Source organism: Hemiscyllium ocellatum, chromosome 7 (genome assembly GCF_020745735.1).
Source record: "Hemiscyllium ocellatum isolate sHemOce1 chromosome 7, sHemOce1.pat.X.cur, whole genome shotgun sequence".
In the NCBI taxonomy this organism is placed as follows: domain Eukaryota; kingdom Metazoa; phylum Chordata; class Chondrichthyes; order Orectolobiformes; family Hemiscylliidae; genus Hemiscyllium; species Hemiscyllium ocellatum.
In genome coordinates this window covers 83,879,615-83,900,404 of record NC_083407.1, presented here as the reverse complement: position 1 = coordinate 83,900,404, position 20,790 = coordinate 83,879,615, and the positions used below count along the sequence as shown (strand labels likewise).

The following is a 20,790-nucleotide window of genomic DNA, read 5'->3' as shown; positions in this document are numbered from 1 at the left end:
ACAATTAAAATTAAAAGCCATTAGCAAACTTGTTATGTGTATATTAATAAGCTAGCTAGCTTATTGGATAGATGGATGATCATGTGCCAAAATGCCAAAGTTAAAGAGTAAAAGTTTCTGCCCTTGTTCCCTTGACTGATGCTTTTCACATAACACAATCCACTGATTGTTTCTTTGTTTTTCTTCCTGAACAGATTTTAAATGGAGAGACGTCAACCTCAAGAAACAGCCAAAATGTCAGGTTCTACAAGGGAGCATATGTCTTTTGTACGACGTAGGAATCCTCAACTTCGCTACACCCTGAGTCCAGAAAACCTGCAGAGCCTAGCTTCCCAGAGTGCCAGATCAGAGAACTTGAATTTCCACAGAGCAAACAGTGACACTGATTTGGTGACATCAGACAGTCGTTCTAGTTTGACAGCTAGCATGTATGAGTATACACTTGGACAAGCACAGAACCTGATTATCTACTGGGATATTAAAGAGGAGGTGGACCCCACAGACTGGATTGGACTGTATCACATAGGTAAAACAAATTTTTAAATTAATATCTTCCTTCTAAAGATTATTCGGAAAATTGTTCCATTGTGCTGGAAAGCTTTGGCATCTTTCAGATCTATTCATCTTTTACGGTCTGGCATTTTTGGCAGTTTTAAAATTTATTTAGCAATGTTGCAATGATGACAACATGCCAGGTCACTGACCTGCTGCCTCATAGAGAGAAATGAGATGCTTGGAAGCAAAGTCCCAGCCACGCTGCAACAGAGATGAGACAAGACACTTCCTCACAGAGAGACAGGAAGGGAATTTAGAAAACTGTCTATCCAGACTATATATCCACATCATCTATAAACATGAAGCAACTTGTGGTAATGTTGGGGCAGGATTCCAGGATGATTATTAAAGGAAAATGAATTTAATAAATCCATTGAAAAATAGGTTTATTATTCTCCAGCTTAGCCCAGAAGTGTTATACTTTTCATATTTCTACACGTGCATATGGAATGACATCAGTAGATCTATTTGAGTATGTTTGTAAAATCTTCAAGTATACTCAAAGAATGAAAGCGTACCATCTACTGTTACCTCAAGATTCAACCATGTTGCTTTGATGGTTATTTTTTGTTAGTTTATTAAACAAATTGATATTTCTCTGATGAATTTGTGAGATTAATCAGTGAGTAACTGAGCTATACTACTGAAGGAGTCCAAGTTGTTATATTCCCGGTGCACCTATATCACTGGCTATGGCTTCTGATTGATATTCAGAGATCTCTGCCGGAAATGGACATCTTTGGTGAGAACAAAATTGAGTTTTGTTGTGATATCCCAGCAGTTCAAAAGCCTTCTGATACTCTGTTGACTATTACACGTGAATATTGGTAACTTTGGTGAAATCCCACTGAATATATGCTATAAACCAGCATAGAATTAGGAGAGAAGGGAAATAAAATCAGTTACTTAAAATAAGTGTTTCTCTGCTGTACCCTTTTATAATCCAGCATTGGATGTCAAAATATTTTGATAATTTAACAGCAATCAAGGGAGGTGTTAAAAATTAATGTTGTGCTTTCAGATAATGTTAGCATTAGATGAGAAAGTTGTGATATGCTCCCTAACCTGTGTTGAGGAAGGACACCCTGGGTGGATTTTACAGCGAGGCACTATGGGTAGAGCTCACAAATAGGAAGGATACAATCACAATACTGGGACTACAGATCTCCCAGCAGCCAGCGGGCGATAGAGGAAGAGATATGTAGTCAGATTCTGGAAAGATGGGAAAGATGTGGGTTGTTGTGGTGGGTGATTTTACCTTACCTTATTGATTGGCCTCCTGGAGCAATTTGTTAGGTATGTCTAGGACGGTTTTTTGGAACAGTATGTGGATAATCCAAAAGAGGTGGCCATACTGCACCTGGTATTGGGAAACAAGCCCAGCAAGTAATCAAAGTTACAGTGGGGGAGGATTTTGACACTAAGGACCATAATTCCAGACATTTTTGGCTACTTAGGAAAAAAGACAACAGTGGACATTGGATGAAAATATAAATTAGGGGAATACCAACTATAGCCAAATTAGGCAAGAATTGGAAAATGTTGATTGGGAGCAGCTGTTTGAGGGTCATCCACATCTGACATACGGGAGTCTTTTAAAGGTCAGTTGATTAGAGTGCAGGACAGGCATGTGCCTGTGAAAATGAAGGACAGCAATGGCATGAATCTCGAACATTGAATGACAGAGGAAATGACCAACTTAGTCTAATAAAAGCAAACCTAAGGTCTAGACAACTAAAAACAGGCAAAGTCCTTAAAAAATATAGAGGAAATAGGAAGGAGCTCAAACAAGAAGTTAAGGAAGTTAAAAGGGACCATAATATGTCCTTGGCCAGCAGTGTTAAGGAGAATCCCAAGGCACTTTATGCATATATTAGGAGCAAGAGGATAGAGGAAGGGGTAGGCCCACTCGAGAATAATGGGTGGAGCCAGAAGAAATGGGTGAGATCCTGAATGAGTAGTTTACATCAGTATTCACCAAAGAGAGGAATGTGAGGGAAGTTGAGGTTAGGGCAAAGTGTGTGAATACTTTCAGGCAGGTAAACATAAAGAAGGAGGAAGTTTTGGATATCTTGAAATGCATTAAGGTAAACAAGTCCCCAGGACCAGATGGGATCTATCCCAGGATACTATGGGAGACAGGGGAGGAAATTTCTGGGGCCTTAACAAATATCTTTGCATCCCCTTTGGTCTTAGGTGAGGTTCCAGAGGACTGGAGAATGGCCAATGTTGATCCTTTGTTTAAGAAGTGAACAGGTCATCCAGGTAATTACAGGCTAGTGAACCTGACATCAGTGGTGGGGAAACTGTGATAGGCAGCATTGGTTTGTACAGGGAAGGTCATGTCTCACCAACATAATTTGGTTTTTTGAGGAGGTGACAAGAATGATTAATGAGGGAAGGGCAGTGGATGTTGGCTACATGAACCTTAGGAAGACTGTTGATAAGGATCTTCATGGAACAAAAGTTACAGTCTCATAGGATCTGGGATAAGTTGGCTAGGTGAATAGAAAACTGGCTTGGTCATAAAAGACAGAGAGTAGTGGTTGAAGAGTGCTTTTTGAAATGAAGATCAGTAACAAATGGTATTCCGCAGGGATCAGTGTTTTTTTCTTGTTGTTTGTTTTATATATATAAATGATCTGATGGAAAATGTAGGTGGTCTGATTAGTACATTTATGGATGACACCAAAATTGATGGAGTTGCAGTTAGTGAGGAGGATTATCAAAAGATACAAGAGGATAGAGATAGACTGCTGATTTGGGCAGAGAAATGGCAGATGGAGTTCCAGCCAAATGCGAGGTGCTGCATTTTGGAAAATCAAATTCAGGTGTGAATTATACAATAAATGACAGAATCCTTAGATGCTTTGACATACAGAGAGATTAGATTAGATTAGACTTACAGTGTGGAAACAGGCCCTTCGGCCCAACAAGTCCACACCGACCCGCCGAAGCGCAACCCACCCATACCCGTACATTTACCCCTTACCTAACACTACGGACAATTTTGCTTCGCCAATTCACCTGACCCGCACATCTTTGGACTGTGGGAGGAAACCGGAGCACCCGGAGGAAACCCACGCAGACACAGGGAGAACGTGGGGGTACAGGTTCACAGAACCCTGAAGATGATAACACAGGTGGATAAGGTGGTCAAGAAGGCATATAGCACACTTGCCTTTATCACTGGGGTGTTAAATATAAAATTTGGCAAGTTACACTAGACGTGTATAAAACTTTAGTTACATTATATTTGGAATATTACGTGCAGTTTTGATTGCCGCACAACCAAAGGATGTAGATGCTTTGCAGAAGGGGCCAAAGGTTTACCAGGATGTTGCCAGGTCTGGAGGGTTTTAGTTATGGGGAGAGGTCGGATAAACTTGGATTGTTTTCACTGGAAAGACTTAGGCTGAGAGGCAACCTGATAGCAGTCTACAGAATTATGAGAGGCACAGATAGGGTTGATAGTCAGAGATTTTTTTCCAGGGTGGAAAGGTCAACTACAAGAGAGAACAGGTTAAAGGTGAGAGAGGGAAATATTAGGGGAGAAATGTTGGGCAGATTTTTCACATGGGGTGGTGGGTGCCTGGAATACACTGCAGTGGAAGTGGTGGAAAGAGACAAGTCAGCAACATTTAAGGTGTATCTCAATAGACACATGAACAGGAGGTGAACAGAGGGATAGATTCTGTCTATAGGTAACAAATAGCGGGTCTAAATAAGGACGAGGAATTGATGCAGGCTTGTTGGGCCAAAGGGCCTGTTCGAATGCAAAATTGTATTTTATTGCATTATATTATGAGGAAAGTGAAGAATGGGTTTTTGGGAAATGTCTGACTTAACAGAGGGGGGCCAGGAAGAGGAGCCATTGCAAATAATACTCTGGCTATGTGTAGATAGATAAGAATGGAACCAAAATTAGAGTATCCCATCCGCGCAACAGCAGTGGGGAATGTTTGAGGAAGAATCCCAGTTGCTAACTGACAGAGTTAGCAGTTACTGCATTTGCTGTTGAATTCATGTATTACTGGACATTGGAGTACATCTGGGAAAATGAACAAACAGTGAAATTCACAACTGATCTTGGAGGAACCTGACTGGGAGCAGTCACAGCACAGAAAGAGATAAGTGGATTTTAAGCGTGGCCTTAAAATAAGTCTGCAGGAGTGAATAGAGTGGGTTCTTTCTTGATTATATGTTTTATTGAGCTATGTCTTTTGATTAAAATTAAAATATAAGCCATAAGTATTAATTTAACCTGCAGCAATTTTGTAGAGGAATAAGACAGTGCTATTTGCTGGGTCTGTAGATTGAAAGAAGCAAAAATGTCCCTTAGTAGAGTGACATGCTCTTCTTGTCAGATGAGAATTTAGCGAGAATTTATGGGTTACTGAGGATTATACCTGCAATAAATGTCATTGGTTGGGAATCCTATCAGATCAAATGGATCGGTTGGAGAGGCAGTTAGAGACAATGAAGAATTTACAAGAGCAAGGGGATGTGATGGATGGCAGTTATAGGAAGGCAGGGGGACGTCTTAGATACAGTCACATAGATGGGTTAACTCCAGGAAAGGTAAGAGAGGTAGGCAGGCAGTTCAAGAGTCTTCTGTGATTATCCCCTTTTTAAACAAGTCTGCTGTTTTAGAAAAAAGTAGGGGGTGATGGATTCTCAGGAGAACATAGCATGAACAGCCAAGTTTCTGGATTTGGGATTGGCTGTAATGTAATGAAAGATATGTCAGGTTCCAAGCAATCGATTGTGTTAGGGGATTTTGTAGTCTGAGGTACAGACAGATGTTTCTGTGGCCAGCAGAGAAAAAGCAGAATGGTGTGTTGCTTCCCTGGTGCCAGGATCAAGGATGTCTCAGAGAGGGTGCAGAATGTTCTCATGGGGAAGAGGGGCCAGCAGGATGTCATTGTCCACATTGGAACCAATGACATAGGAAGGAAAAGGGAGATTACAGAGAGTTGGGAAGAACTTTGAAAAGGAGGTCCTCGAGAGTAGTAATATCTTGATTACTCCCTGTGCTATGAGCTAGTGAGGGCAGGAATAGGAGGATAGAGCAGATGAATGCATGGCTGAGGAGCTGGTGTATGGGAGAAGGATTCACATTTTTGGACCATTGAAAGCTATTTTGGGTAGAAGTGACCTGTACACAAAGGATGATTGCACCTAAATTGGAAAGGGACTCATACTGGGAGATTTGTGAGTACTGCTTGGGAGGATTTAAACTAGTAAGGTGGGGAGTGGGGTGGGACCCAGGGAGATAGTGAGCAAAGAGATCGATCTGAGACGGGTACAGCTGAGAACAGAAGTGAGTCAAACAGTCAGGGCAGGCAGGGACAGGGTAGGACTGATGAATTAAACTGCACCTATTTCAATGCAAGAGGCCTAACAGGGAAGGCAGATGAACTCAGGGCATGGTTAGGAACATGGGACTGGGATATCATAGCAATTACAGAAACATGGCTCAGGGATGGGCAGGACTGGCAGCTGAATGTTCCAGGATACAAACGCTACGGGAAGGATAGAAAGGGGGATGCAAGAGAGGAGGGGGACTGGCGTTTTTGATAAGGGATAGCATTACAGCTGTACTGAGGGAGGATATTACATCCAGGGAAGTTATTTGGGTAGAACTGAGAAATAAGAAAGGGATGATCACCTTAATGGGGGGAATTGGATTATAGACCCCCTAATAGTCAGAGGGGAAATTGAGAAACAAAGTTGTAAGGAGCTTTCAGTTATCTGTAAGAATAATAGGGTGGTTATAGTAGGGGATTTTAACTTTCCAAATATAGACTGGGATTGTCATAGTGTTAAGGGTTTAGATGGAGAGGAATTTGTTAAGTGTGTACAAGAAAATTTTCTGATTCAGTATGTGGATGTACCCACTAGAGAAGGTACAAAACTTGACCTGCTCTTGGGAAATAAGGCAGGGCAGGTGACTGAGTTGTCAATGGGAGGCATGTTGGGGGCCAGCGACCATAATTCTATTAGTTTTAAAATAGTGATGGAAAAGGGTAGACCAGATCTAAAAGTTGAAGTTTTAAATTGGAGGAACACCAATTTTGATGGTAGGGCCCCTCAAAGAGCAGCAAGGCGGCCTTTGTGTGGAGCCACAGAAAATGAGGGCGATACTCAACGAGTATTTTGCATCAGTATTTACTGTGGAAAAGGATATGGAAGGTATAGACTGTAGGGAAATAGACGGTGACATCTTGCAAAATGTCCATGTTACAGAGGAGGAAGTGCTGGATGTCTTGGAATGCATAAAGGTGGATAAATCCCCAGGACCTGATCAGGTGTACCTGAGAACTCTGTGGGAATCTAGAGAAGTGATTGCTGGGCCTCTTGCTGAAATATTTGTGTCATCGATAGTCACAGGTGAGGTGCCGGAAGACTGGAGGTTGGCAAACATGGTGCCACTGCTTAAGAAGGGTGGTAAGGACAAGCCAGGGAACTATAGACCAGTGAGCTTGATGTCGATTATGGGCATGTTGTTGGAGGGAATTCTGAGGGACAGGATGTACGTGTATTTGGAAAGGCAAGAACTGATTAGGGATAGTCAACATGGTTTTGTGAAGGGGAAATCATGTCTCACAAACTTGATTGAGTTTTTGAAGAAGTAACAAAGAGGATTGATGAGGACAGAGCAGTAGATGTGATCTATATGAACTTCAGTAAGGTGTTAGACAAGGTTAATATCCCATTGGAGACTGGTTAGCAAGGTTAATATCAGGAATACAGGGATAACTAGCCATTTGGATACAGAACTGGCTCAGATGTAGAAGACAGATATTGGTGGTGGAGGATTGTTTTTCAGACTGGAGGCCTGTGACCAATGGAGTGCCACAAGGATCGGTGCTGGGTTCACTACTTTTCATCATTTATATTAATGATTTGGATGTGAACATAAGAGGTATAGTCAGAAAGTTTGCAGATGAAACCAAAATTGTGTAGTGGACAGCGAAGAAGGTTATCTCAGATTACAACAGGATCTTGATGAGATGGGCCAATGGACTGAGGAGTGGCAGATGGAGTTTCTTTTGATAAATGTGAGGTGCTGCATTTTGGGAAAGCAAATCTTAGCAGGACTTGTACATTTAATGGTAAGGTCCTGGAGAGTGTTGTTGAACAATGAGACCTCGGAGTGCAGGTTCATAGCTCCTTGAAAGTGGAGTCGCAGGTAGATAGGATAGTGAAGAAGGCGTTTGGTATGCTTTCCTTTATTGGTCAGAGTGTTGAGTACAGGAGTTGGGAAGTCATGTTGCGGTTGTACAGGACATTGGTTAGGCCACTGTTGGAATATTGCGTGCAATTCTGGTCTTCTTCCTATTGGAAGGATGTTGTGAAAGTTGAAAGGGTTCAGAAAAGATTTACAAGGATGTTGCCATGGTTAGAGGATTTGAGCTACAGGGAGAGGTTGAATAGGCTGGGGCTGTTTTCCCTGGAGCACGGAGGCTTAGGCTGACCTTATCGAGATTTATCAAATCATGAGGGGCATGGATAGGACAAATAAACAAAGTTTTTTCTCTGGCTGTGGGAGTCCAGAACTAGAGGGCATAGGTTTAGGGAGAATGGGGACAGAGACCTAACAGAGACCTAAGAGACAACATTTTCACTCAGAGGGTATGGAATGAGCTGCCAGAGGAAGTTGTTGTGGTTCAATCAGATTTTGCCAGAGGAAGTGGTAGAACAGTTGCAACATTTAAGAGGCATTTGAATGGGTATATGAATAGGAAAGGTTTGGAAGGATATGGGCCGGGTGCTGGCAGGTAGGACTAGATTGGGTTGAGATATCTGGTCGGCATGGATGAGTTGGCCCGAAAGGTCTGTTTTTGTGCTTACATCTCTATGATTCTGTGATAAGATGGTGTGTTCAACTTTGTCAAAGGCTGCGGAGGGGAAAGTCGCCTTGGATCAGGATAAGTCATCATTCGCAAGTTATGTTCTCTAGTCTGTTTCAGTGCAGTTGTGTGAAAAACTGGAAGCAGTTGTGTAAAACCGTTTTGGGATGAACTGGCTTTCTGTTTGTGATTCTCTGGCATATCCCCAGATTTGATGCAAACCAACTTATGGCAGCTGTCTTATTTATACTATGAACTTTATTCCCAAAATAATTGCAATGCTAACTGAATATAGATACTATATTCATTAATAATAAACATGTAATTTGATCAAAGCTTAGTTCTGTTTCCAAAGCATAGTCTCGTATGCTGTGAACTCTGTCAGAACTGAATGCCTTTGTGTTCACTGGCAGTTTAAGTACATTTTCAGTTTCTATCTCTGTTTTCTATTTTTTTTCTCTTTGTCTTCCATCCTTGCTTTACCTATTTCTTCCTTACCCCTCCTTGTCAGTCTCTGCCTCTCTTGCTCCCTTCATCTCTGTCTTTTCCTTTGTTTCCTCTCCCCCTGCATACTGCTTCCTCCTTTCCCTTTCCTCTTCTTCTTGCCCTTCTTGTTCTCCTCTCTTACCTTTCTCTTCCCTTTCTGCCTATTTGCTCTCTGTACTCATCCACTCTTTCTGCCCTAAACCCTCCCACCCTCCTCATTTCCTTCCTCCTCTCTGTTTGGATAAATACCTTTGCACAATCTATCTGCTATACTAATGCAATCTCTGATGTGAAGCTCTGTATATAATGGTTTTAATCTGTAGCTGTTTTATCCACTGCTTGGGCCAGGGTGTAAGAAATGTGTAGCCAGTATTGAATGGATTTTGAGAGTTGTAAGAAAGCCAACAGCTATGATAAACACCAGAGATTAATTAAAATTCCAATCTGAAACTTGGTTCAGGATTTTGACAACATGCTAAGTCATTATGGCTCCAAGTATTTCTATACTTGGCCCGTCTGGAAGTGAAGGGATGTTTGAGAGGGAATTGGCAATAACAGTGAGATTGCCGTAGAGCAACAGAAAACAACACAGATAAGAGTAGCAATTCTGTAAACAACGATGGGAAAGGAGTACTACAAATTATATTGCACACTAGATCTCACTGAGGAGTAGAAAAGCAAGACTTGTGAAATTTTGGAGGCCTTGCAGACTTGCATTGAAATTTCTATTGATGTTGTTTATGAACACTGTTTAACACTCGAGCTCAGGAAGCAAGAGAAAGAGAATTATTCAGAATGTGACTGCACCGAGATGTCGAGCTGAATCTTGAGAGTTTGGGCAACTGCGGATGATCTCATCAGAGATAGCAATATCTTAAGGAAAAAGAAATCCTGTTTTGATAACAAATGCGATTGATGTACAGAAACGGAGAGGTTGCTAATCATCAGCAGAAGAGTATTGGTTTGGGGGGAGAAATGCTGAATTTCTGCATTGTGTTGAGGAGCTGTCCAAGCTTTACATGCACACATCAGTGAATAAAAGGAAAGACAGTGCTAGCAGAACGATCCAGAACAGAGTTTGGAATGGAAGTAATGTGGAAGGCACCACACAAGAAAAAACTGAAAGTATGTCCAGCGAGGGAAGGCAGTGTTGTAAATGCAAAAAACTGACGTACTTTTTACGTAAATGTTTATGGATAGAAAAATGTAAGCCTGTGCATATAATTGCTGGCGAGATGTTGGAGAGTAGTTCTAATGAATCATTCTGCACCTGACAACAGGTTAGAGACAAAAAAAATCTGCAGATGCTGGAATCCAAAGAAGACAGGCAGGAGGCTGGAAGAAGACAGTAAGCCCGGCACTATCAGGAAGTGGGGAAGTCGATGTTTTGGGTATAACCCTTCTTCAGAAATGAGGTAGGGTAGGGGGAGCTGCAGGTAAAGAGAGTGGAGAGGGGTTTTGGTGGGGAGAGGGGTGGAATGGTGAGGTAGGGTTAGGTGAACACAGGTGGAGCGTATGATCTGGTTGGTTAATGGGAGGCAAAAAGTGTTGCACTGGAAAAGCACAGCAGGTCAGGCAGCATCTGAAGAGCAGGAGAATCAATGTTTCAGGCACAAACCCTTCATTGTCAATTCTCCCACTCTATGGATACTGCCTGACCTGCTTTGCTTTTCCAGCGCCACAATTTTCCACTCTGATCTCTAGCATCTGCTGTCCCCCCTTTCTCCTGGTCAATGGGAAGGATGAATCCGGTTGGTAGCTAGAAGGAATGGTCAGTATGTGGAATGGAAGGGAGGAGGCGGGGCTGAAAAGGGTGTCAGAGGATGGGTGGCAAGGTTATTTGAAATTGGAGAACAGCCCTGCCTCTTCCCTTCCATTCCAGCTACCTACTGGATTCATCCTTCTCATTGACCAGGAGAAAATAGGGACTGCGGATGCTGGAAATCAGAGTCAAAAATTGTGGCGCTGGAAAAGCAAAGCAGGTCAGGCAGTATCCATGGAGTGGGAGAATTGACAATAAAGGGCTTATGCCCGAAACATTGATTCTCCTGGTCCTCAGATGCTGCCTGACCTGCTGTGCTTTTCCAGTGCAACACTTTTTGCCTCCCATTAACCAACCGGGTCGTAACACCACCTATGTTCACCTAACCCTACGTCACCATTCTGTCCCTCTCCCCACCCAAAACCCTCCCCCCCACCTTTATCTGAAGCTCCTCCTACACCCCACCTTGATTCCTGAAGAAGGTTTGTACCCAAAACTTCAACTTCTCCACTTCCTGATACTGCCTAGCCTGCTGTGTTCTTCCAGCCTCCTTGTCTATCTGAGAATAGGTTGGCATAATCACTTCTTGAGGCTAAAAAATGATTTGTCGGAATGATGAAATCAAGCAGAGAGCAACAAGAGAGTTTGAAATCCCAGATAGACACTGGCACAATGCACAGCAGCATGATAGTTGCATAATTGTGTCCAAGAGGTGATCCAGAATGAAGCCATTCAAAATAACAATGAAGCTTTATGATGAGATGATACCTACACTACAGGGGTAAACTGAGCCGATTGTCATACATTGGGAAGAAAGAAAATCTGCTGTTCCATGTGTTGGACACGAAGCAGGTTCCCATCATTTCACTTCAAACAGATCAAAAACCTAAATCAGAAACCTTTCAAAAACCAGCAGAGATTTACAGTGCTGCACATGATACCAAGATGAACAGATCCTGACAGACTAGAACCTTGTTCAGATAAAGTAAACTGCAACGTCTTGTAGCACTTGAAGTATGTGATGAGACAATAGTCTAAAACCATCAAGGATACAGTTCTTGCTGTAAGAGGGTATTGGTTGTATTGAGATGAGATGATCACACAAGATGGCATTGTGCACAAACTGATTAGAGTTATTAATGCAAAAACAATGGGAAAAGAGATGCTGAAGTACATTCCTGAAATCCATCAAGGACTCTGGTTGAATGAGGAAAGCAAAGAAAGTCCCTATGACTTAGCATGAGCAGTGAGATTAGGATTTTCAGCAGAATTGCATTGGAATGTGGATGTTGAGGTCAAAAAATGGAACTGTCTTAAACCTGGACCAAGTCATGAAGAAAATTTCTATTTTTTCCTACTGCAGAGGAACCTCAATTATCCGAACAAGATGGGCGGGCCCTATTTCGTTCGGGTAACTGATTATTCGATTAATCGATTCAATGCCTCTCCTCTGGGTCTTGGAGTTTTCTATTAGGTCTGCTCCCCGTTCAAGACACTAGGCAGCAGCACACCACACATGAGCCCCCGCCTGCCCCCAGTCCCATAAACACTGCCCCCTGCCCTCCCCCAACCTTGTTCAACACTGCCCCCCAACTCCCGTGCGCCCCCGCCTCCCTGCATGCCCCCGCCCCCTCTCCGGGGCAGCAGGACTGGACACCAACAACAAGACTGCTGCTACTGCCTTTTGGAGGGTGAGTCTCCAAATAGAACACACACACACGCCTGTGTAGAACTCCAAGGAAAGTGTGTGAAGAGAGAGAGAAGGGTGGGAGGTCAGTCATTTAGAGAAGGTGCCTGCACTCCCATCAGTCCAGGACTGTTCTTGGCAGCACTTTTATTCACTGTAAACAAAAGGCATGATCAGTGTTGGACATATGTCTTTGAGGTAGTGTTTCTGTCAGGACCTCAAGATTTCCTTCAGATAATCTGATTTTTGGATAATTGGGATTCGGATAATCGAGGTTCCCCTGTATTTATCTCGCAAAATGAAGATTTCAAGAGAGATTTACCACTTCAGGGAGCTATGAGAATTCGTGCGATAAGCAAGTAAGAAGCATATTGAAACATATAATGGGCCTCCACTGTAATTACTACCTATGACTTGAATGAAAGGACTTAATTTTTGTGTGCTAAATTTACTAATGTGTCATGAGAAAGTAAGTTATGAGGAGAATATAAGGAGTCTGTGAAGACATATAGAAAGGTTAAGTAAAAACTTTGGAGAATAATGTGGAACAATTTGTAATTGCCCACTTTGGCAGAAAGAATAGAAAAGCAGCACATTATTTAAATGGGGAGGTTTTGCAGAAGATACACACAGATCTCTGTGATCTGGTACATGAATCACAAAATAAATGTAATATGTAGATAGAGCAATTAATTATGAACCCACATGGAAAGTTGTTCATTGCCAGTGGAATTGAAAATAAAACAAGTACAAAAGAAGTTATTAAGGTTGTGGGCTCAATGATTTATTTGGGGAAGTCATAGAAAAGGATATAGATTATTTATTAGGCTGTAAAAGCTTGTCCATTTTGTCTGCAGAAGTACAGAAGACCTTTTTGCCTGCAGAATATGGGAAACCTCAAATAAACAATGCAGGTATACAGCATTAATGTTAATAGATCTAATAGTTTTAAAAGAAGTTAAAGAATACACACACTTTATACTGCACTGTTTAAAAGCTTTTAAGTCAGGGAATGGAATTCATTGTTCTTTACATAAGTGAAACCTTCAAGAGAAAAAGATTAGATTAGCATTGAAGTACTGCAGAATTTAAAAAAGCTATGAACATTTAAAACCCATAAAATAAGATGAATAAATGATCATATTAGGAAGGCATGACAGGAGCAATAATATTACATACATGATGCTAAACCGAGCCCAACATTGGACATCTTGGAGAAAACCATTCTTAAGCTACTAAATTGCTTCAAAGTTAATTAACAAATCAAAAGTGAACGAGCAAATACACTAATCTGTAGATTCTATACTTTAATAGAACCCATGAAGATGAAAAAAGATATCCAACCTTATCACGCAGTTGAAATAAAGAGCTTACGTACTTCGACACAGATTGAGAATAAAGATTTGCTTGCACAAAACTAAGATCAGTTGCATGGCACTCTTTGGAAGCCAGAACAATGACCACACATTCAGGACACTTTAAAAAAAAATTAATGTGGATCAGAAATCCAGAATAATGAAGAAAGTATTTGCATCCACCAAGCAAGCATCTTCCATGTTGGTAATTCTGTTGTTAAAGGTCCTTCAGATATTGTGAGGGAGCCCATGCCTGATTACGCAGGCAAGATTAAGGTACCTTTACATAGAACATAGAACAGTACAGCACAGTACAGGCCCTTCAGCATGTTGATGTTGTGCCAACCTTTTATCCTACTCTAAGATCAAACTAACCTACATACCCTTCATTTTACTATTATCCATGTGCCTCTCCAAGAATCGCTAAAATGTACCTAATGTATCTGACGCTACTACCACCACTGGCTGTGTGTTTCAAGTACCCACCACTCTCTGTGTAAAGAAGCAACCAATGACATATCCCCTAAACCTTCTTCCAATCACCTTAAAATTATGCCCCCTTGTGATAGCCATTTCTGCCCTTGGAAAAAGTCTCTGACTGTTCACTCTATCTATGCCTTTTTATCATCGTGTACATCTCTATCAGTCGTCTTTCACTCTTCTTTACTCAAATGAGAAAAGCCTTCACTCCCTCAGCCTTCCTTCATAGGACATGCCCTCCAGTCCAGGTAGCATCCTGATAAATGTCCTCTGCTCCCTCTGTAAAGCTTCCGCAACCAGAACTGAACACAATATTCCCAGTTTGTCCTAAACAGGGTATTATAGAGCTGCAGCATAACCTCACGGCTGTTATATTCAGTCCCCCACCAATGAAAGCCAACACACCATATGCCTTCTTAACAGGTCTAACAACCTGGGTGGTAACTTTGAGGAATCTATGGACATGGACCCCAAGATCACTCTGTTCCTCCACACTGCCAAGAATCCTGCCTTTAACCCTGTATTTTGCATTCAAATTCAACCTTCCAAAATGAATCACCTCACACTTTTCCAGGTTGAACTTCACCTGCCATTTATCAGCCCAGTTCTGCAGCCTGTCAATGTCCCATACCACTCCACCAACCTTTGCACCTTTGGCAAGCTTACTAACCCACCCTTCCACTTCCTCATCCAAGTCATTTATAAAAATCATAACGAGCAGATTCCTAGAAAAGAAAATGGACCAGTCACCAACAGTCAAATACTTAGCATGACTTGGGACCTACAAAGAGAAGTTGCGAGCTCAGTTGTACAGAATTAAAGTGAGTGACCAAATCTGTCATTTACTCTATGCACCCTAGTTCCAAACTTCCAGCTCAGCACTGTCCCCATGACTTGTCCGGACTTGTCCTACCTGCCTATCTCCTTTTCCACCTATCCACTCCACCCTCTCCTCCCTGACCTATCACCTTCATCCCCTCCCCCACTCACCCATTGTATTCTATGCTACTTTCTCCCCATCCCCACCCTCCTCTAGCTTATCTCTCCACGCTTCAGGCTCACTGCTTTTATTCCTGATGAAGGGCTTTTGCCCGAAACGTCGATTTCGCTGCTGAACAGCACCACTAATCCAGAATCTGGTTTCCAGCATCTGCAGTCATTGTTTTTACCTCATTGATTTTAACCCTACTGTGAATCCTCTTGCAAGAATGCCTGCCTTGAAGAAGTTTTCCTCCTCTCTCTTTAAAAATCTCAGGGAGTCCCTCTCCCACTGCAACTCCCAGGTCATTTCCTCTGCCCTGAAGCTCTTCAACCATGTCGTGAAATAAACTCGCTACCACAGCCAAATCTGCTTCCTCTGTACCTGCCTCCGTAACCAACTCATCCCACACAGACTCCGGACCACCTTTAAACCAGCAGAGTTTGGACCCGAACAGGACAAACAGTACAGACTACAGATTCAAAAACACCAGCAACAGTTCTCCTTCAAGATCCTCCGCTCCACGCTCACAGCAATGCGTCGGCACCTAACCTCTCTACAGTCAGCCCTGCCTCAGCTGAGGGCCACACACTCTCAGAATTGCAAAGGACCCACTCTGTACTACATCCACAGGAGAATTCATACTCTCAACAAACAGTATTTCAATTCCATCTCAAACATCAAAAACTGTAAGTACAACAAACTTCTATCTACCCACCTCCATCACCAACGCTCCTCAAACATTCCAGAAGATTCCCCTGGCCTTGGAAACTACTCAGATGCCATTAGCCATGCGGCTGATGCAGCTGCCACCCCCCACACTGATTGATGATGTCACATCTGCCCCCATCATGGCCACTCCCACAACCACTTCTGCCCTTCACAATTCCTCATGCATCACACGTGACATCACTTCCATCCCTCACATCATTGCTAATGCCACATGCTCAATGACTTCCGCCACCCCGACTGCTGTGATCACCACCACTTCCGTCCCTACCAGAGCCCACTCACCTGCATTCTGCTGACACGCCCCCCCCCCAAAGACCCCACTGTCTCTATCCCCACCCCCTAGAACCCCGAGGGGAACACTACCCCTGCTCATGACTCCACCCCCATTACACCCACCACCACACCCACTCCAGTTACAGGTTCCACCCCCACACCCAGCTCCACACCGACACCAGAACGCAGCTCCCAGCCCTGCCGAGTTTTCACCATCCCCCCAGACCTCCCCCTCACTGAGGACGAGTGATCAGTCCTCAGCAAAGGATTCACCTTCATCCCCCTCCGTCCACGCATCAATGAATTTAATACACGCCGTGACGTCAAACAATTCTTCTGTTGCTGTTGCCTCCGCCTCCAAGCTTACTTTCACAATCAGGATTCCCGCCCACCTTCCGAGGACCCCTTCGCCCACCTCCAATACACTGCATCCACCTGGACACTCCGCGCTGGCCTATTACCTGCCCTTGAACTCTTCATTTCCAACTGCCTCCGGGATATTAACCGCCTCAATCTGTCTACCCCCCTCCCCCACTCCAACCTCTCACCCTCACAACGTGCAGCCCTCAAATCCCTCTGCTCCAATCCCAACCTCACCATCAAGCCAGTGGATAAAGGGGGTGCAGTGTTAGTCTGGCGCACTGACCTCTACACCGCTGAAGCCAAACACCAACTCAAGGGCACCTCGTCCTACTGCCCCCTCGACCATGACCCCACCCCCATCACTAAACCATCATCTTCCAGACCATACAGAACCTCATTACCTCAGGAGAACTCCCACCCACAGCTTCCAACCTCATAGTCTGGGAACCCCGTACTTCCCGGTTCTACCTCCTTCCCAAGATCCACAAGCCTGACTACCCTGGTCGACCATTGTTTCAGCATACTCCTGCCCCACTGAACTCATCTCTATCTACCTCGACACTGTCCTATCCCCCCTAGTCCAGGAACTCCCCACATACGTTCGAGACACCACCCATGCCCTCCACCTCCTCCAAGACTTCCGTTCCCCGGCCCCCAATGCCTCATCTTCACCATCGATATCCAATCCCTCTACACCTCCATCCGCCATGACCAGGGCCTCCAAGCCCTCTGTTTTTTCCTCTCCAGACGTCCCCAACAGTACCCTTCCACCGACACTCTCATTCGTTTGGTCGACCTGGTCCTCACCCTTAACAATTTCTCCTTTGAATCCTCCCACTTCCTCCAGACCAAAGGGGTAGCCATGGGCACATGTATGGGCCCCAGCTATGCCTGTTTCTTTGTTGGCTACGTAGAGCAGTTGATCTTCCGTAATTACACTGGCACCACTCCCCACCTCTTCCTCCGTTACATTGATGACTGCATTGGTGCCACCTTGTGCTCCCGCGAGAAGGTTGAGCAATTCATCAACTTCACCAACACATTCCACCCTGAGCTTAAATTTACCAGGACCATCTCTGACACCTCTTTTCCCTTCCTGGACCTCTCCATCTCCATTAATGATGACCAACTTGACACTGACATTTTTTACAAACCCATCAACTCTCACAGCTACCTGGATTACACCTCTTCCCACCCAACCTCTTGCAAAAATGCCATCCCGTATTCCCAATTCCTCCGCCTCCGCCATATCTGCTCCCAGGAGGACCAGTTCCACCACAGAACACACCAGATGGCCTCCTTCTTTAGAGACCGCAATCTCCCTTCCCATGTGGTTAAAGATGCTCTCCAACGCATCTCGTCCACATCCCGCACCTCCGCCCTCAGACCCCACCCCTCCAACCATGCTCACCTTCCACCCTACTAACCTTCGCATAAACCAAGTCATCTGCCGGCATTTCCGCCACCTCCAAAAAGACCCCACCACCAGGGATATATTTCCCTCCCCACGCCTTTCCGCCTTCCGCAAAGACTGTTCCCTCCATGACTACCTGGTTAGGTCCACGCTTCCCCCCCCCCCCCCCCACCACCCCCCGCACAACCCACCCTCCCATCCTGGCACTCTCCACCGCAGGAACTGTAAAACTGAGCCCACACCTCCATACACATCCATCAATGTTTTACCTGCACATCCACTAATATCATTTATTGTATCCGTTGCTCCCAATGCGGTCTCCTCTACATTGGGAAGACTAGGCGCCTCCTAGCAGAGCGCTTTAGGGAACATCTCCGGGACACCCGCACCAATCAACCACACCGTCCTGTGGCCCAACATTTCAACTCCCCCCTCCCACTCTGCCGAGGACATGGAGGTCCTGGGCCTCCTTCACCGCCGCTCCATCACCACCAGATGCCTGGAGGAAGAACGCCTCGTCTTCCGCCTCGGAACACTTCAACCCCAGGGCATCGATGTGGACTTCAACAGTTTCCTCATTTCCTCATTTCCCCTTTCCCCACCTCATCCTAGTTCCAAACTTCCAGCTCAGCACTGTCCCCATGACTTGTCCGGACTTGTCCTACCTGCCTATTTCCTTTTCCACCTATCTACTCCACCCTCTCCTCCCTGACCTATCGCCTTCATCCCCTCCCCCACTCACCTATTGTACTCTATGCTACTTTCTTCCCACCCCCACCCTCCTCTAGCTTACCTCTCCACGCTTCAGGCTCACTGTCTTTATTCCTGATGAAGGGCTTTTGCCCGAAACGTCGATTTCGCTGCTCCTCGGATGCTGCCTGAACTGCTGTGCTCTTCCAGCACCACTAATCCAGAATCTGGTTTCCAGCATCTGCAGGCATTGTTTTTACCAAATCTGTCATGACAAGCACAGATATTTATGTTTCAACCAGATAAGCTGCAGCTTCACAGTAAATGTCTGTCGAGGCAGAATTGATTTTGCTACCTAAACAAGGAACTGAATATCCATCATTTCCACAGGTCAACCGTTTCCCAACAAGTTTAATAAATCACAGCAAGAACTACTACACCGATAAAACATGCATGGTAACTGTATTCCCCGGATTCAGTAGGACGTGTTTATACTTCTTATATCAGAAAGAAAGAAAAATATATTAATTGCATTTTACAACATAATATTGTGTAACTATTGTGTAATTTTGTAATAGTATTTGGAATGCTTCATGTGAACATTTTCATTAATAACAGCAGAACTAACAATGTTCACAAAGCAACAATAAATAGTCTTGTAATAAAGGAGAATATTATGGACATTTAAGTCTGAAACAGAAACAGAAAACATTGGAAGCACTCAACAGGACCGGCAGAATCATTGGTGAGAAAAATTGAACTCGTATTTCTACTCAAGACGAATTATTGCTTTCTTGGTAGATCTCTCTAAATGTTGAACAGAAAAACTCATTTATAATAAGCCCCTAACACCCCTTCAAAGGGAAGCAGGTTTCTCTTTGACTTTTTCATCAGGCAGTCTTTTGTTAGTATTTTTTCCTGCCCTCCACCCTGTTCCAGATTTTCACTTTTGTTTCTCCTGACCCTGTCCCATATTTTATGATTTTCTGATAGCTACTTAAAGGTTTCTGCAGTGTAAATAGGAGTTTCACATGGAGATCCTGTGGAATCCTCAGTGTTGCCCAATCCAAAATTCAAAATTCCACTGGTCAATTCCCCAAATCTGGAACTTTCCAAAAGTGTCTGTCAACATCAGAGAATTTGGAGGGTTCCGATATAGAAAACAGTTCCTCAGAAAAAGTTAAAGCTATAAAAAAATTTAGTCTAATGCCCAATACAACTGCCCTCCTACTTAGGTCACAGACCCATCCAACTCCACTGCCCAAGACCCCTTACAACTCCAAACCCTGCCTTTATAATTCCAGGACATGTGCCCCCTCCCCTCTCTTCTTTCCTACACCCCATCCTGCCAGGACCAGATGCTAGACCCAATATCATCCACTCACCCTGAACTACCCAAAACACTCCATTGCCTATCTATCCCCTTGCCACCTTATGTCTTGGTACCCTACTTGCCTGTCATCTTCCTTCCCTCCCGTTTGGCACCATATCTTCCTGGCACCCTATCTTATTTTGTCTACTTACTCTTTTGCAGTAGCTGTCAAGTAACTTTCTGCGTTGGTTATTTAAATTGCCTTTCCCTGACTGTCTTGCACTATCAAGGAACTGTCAGGATGGAAGTATGGCTCTGTGTTTCTCAAGGAGCCCTGAGAGAAACCGCTGTCAAAAATACTGGATTCTTTCATACAATGAAATGAACTGGAGTAGCAATCTCTGTGAAAATACATCTCCTCTTTCAGTCTCTCCCTTTTAATCATCCCTCCCCCCTGCTTTTGTTCAACCCTTATCTCTCCTTTCTCTTCCCTTGCCCTCTCCTGCATTCTTCCACTTTCCTTTACCATTTTATCCCCCTCCCTTCTCATTTTCTGCTTTTTTTCCAGTACCTTCATACCACGGTTAATGTGTAAAGTAACAATTGTTGCATTATCTTGATGCCAGATTTTTTAGGTGGTGACCGAATGCCAGATGATGATATTTTCTCCTGGGGTACTACAGATGAATTATTTTCCAAGGTACTTGGAAGGTGTTTACATTTAAAGCCTCTTTAGAATGAGGCACTAGTGCACCAGCATGGAAACAAAATATAGCAATACTGAATTAGCTGATGCAGAAACCAGCTACATTACAATTCATCCTGTTCTTTGGACCATCAATAATC

General features: G+C 43.8%; 1 protein-coding gene across 1 annotated transcript in view; it reads left to right on the top strand.

Moving 5' to 3' along the window:
- hecw2a (HECT, C2 and WW domain containing E3 ubiquitin protein ligase 2a) overlaps positions 1-20,790 on the top strand; it is a 339,242-nt gene that overhangs the window by 116,012 nt on the left and 202,440 nt on the right. Inside the window, exon 2 of the mRNA XM_060827390.1 lies at positions 195-526. Coding sequence (XP_060683373.1) covers positions 202-526 — 325 coding nt within the window. The 5' untranslated portion in view covers positions 195-201. The remainder of the gene's footprint in view (positions 1-194; positions 527-20,790) is intronic.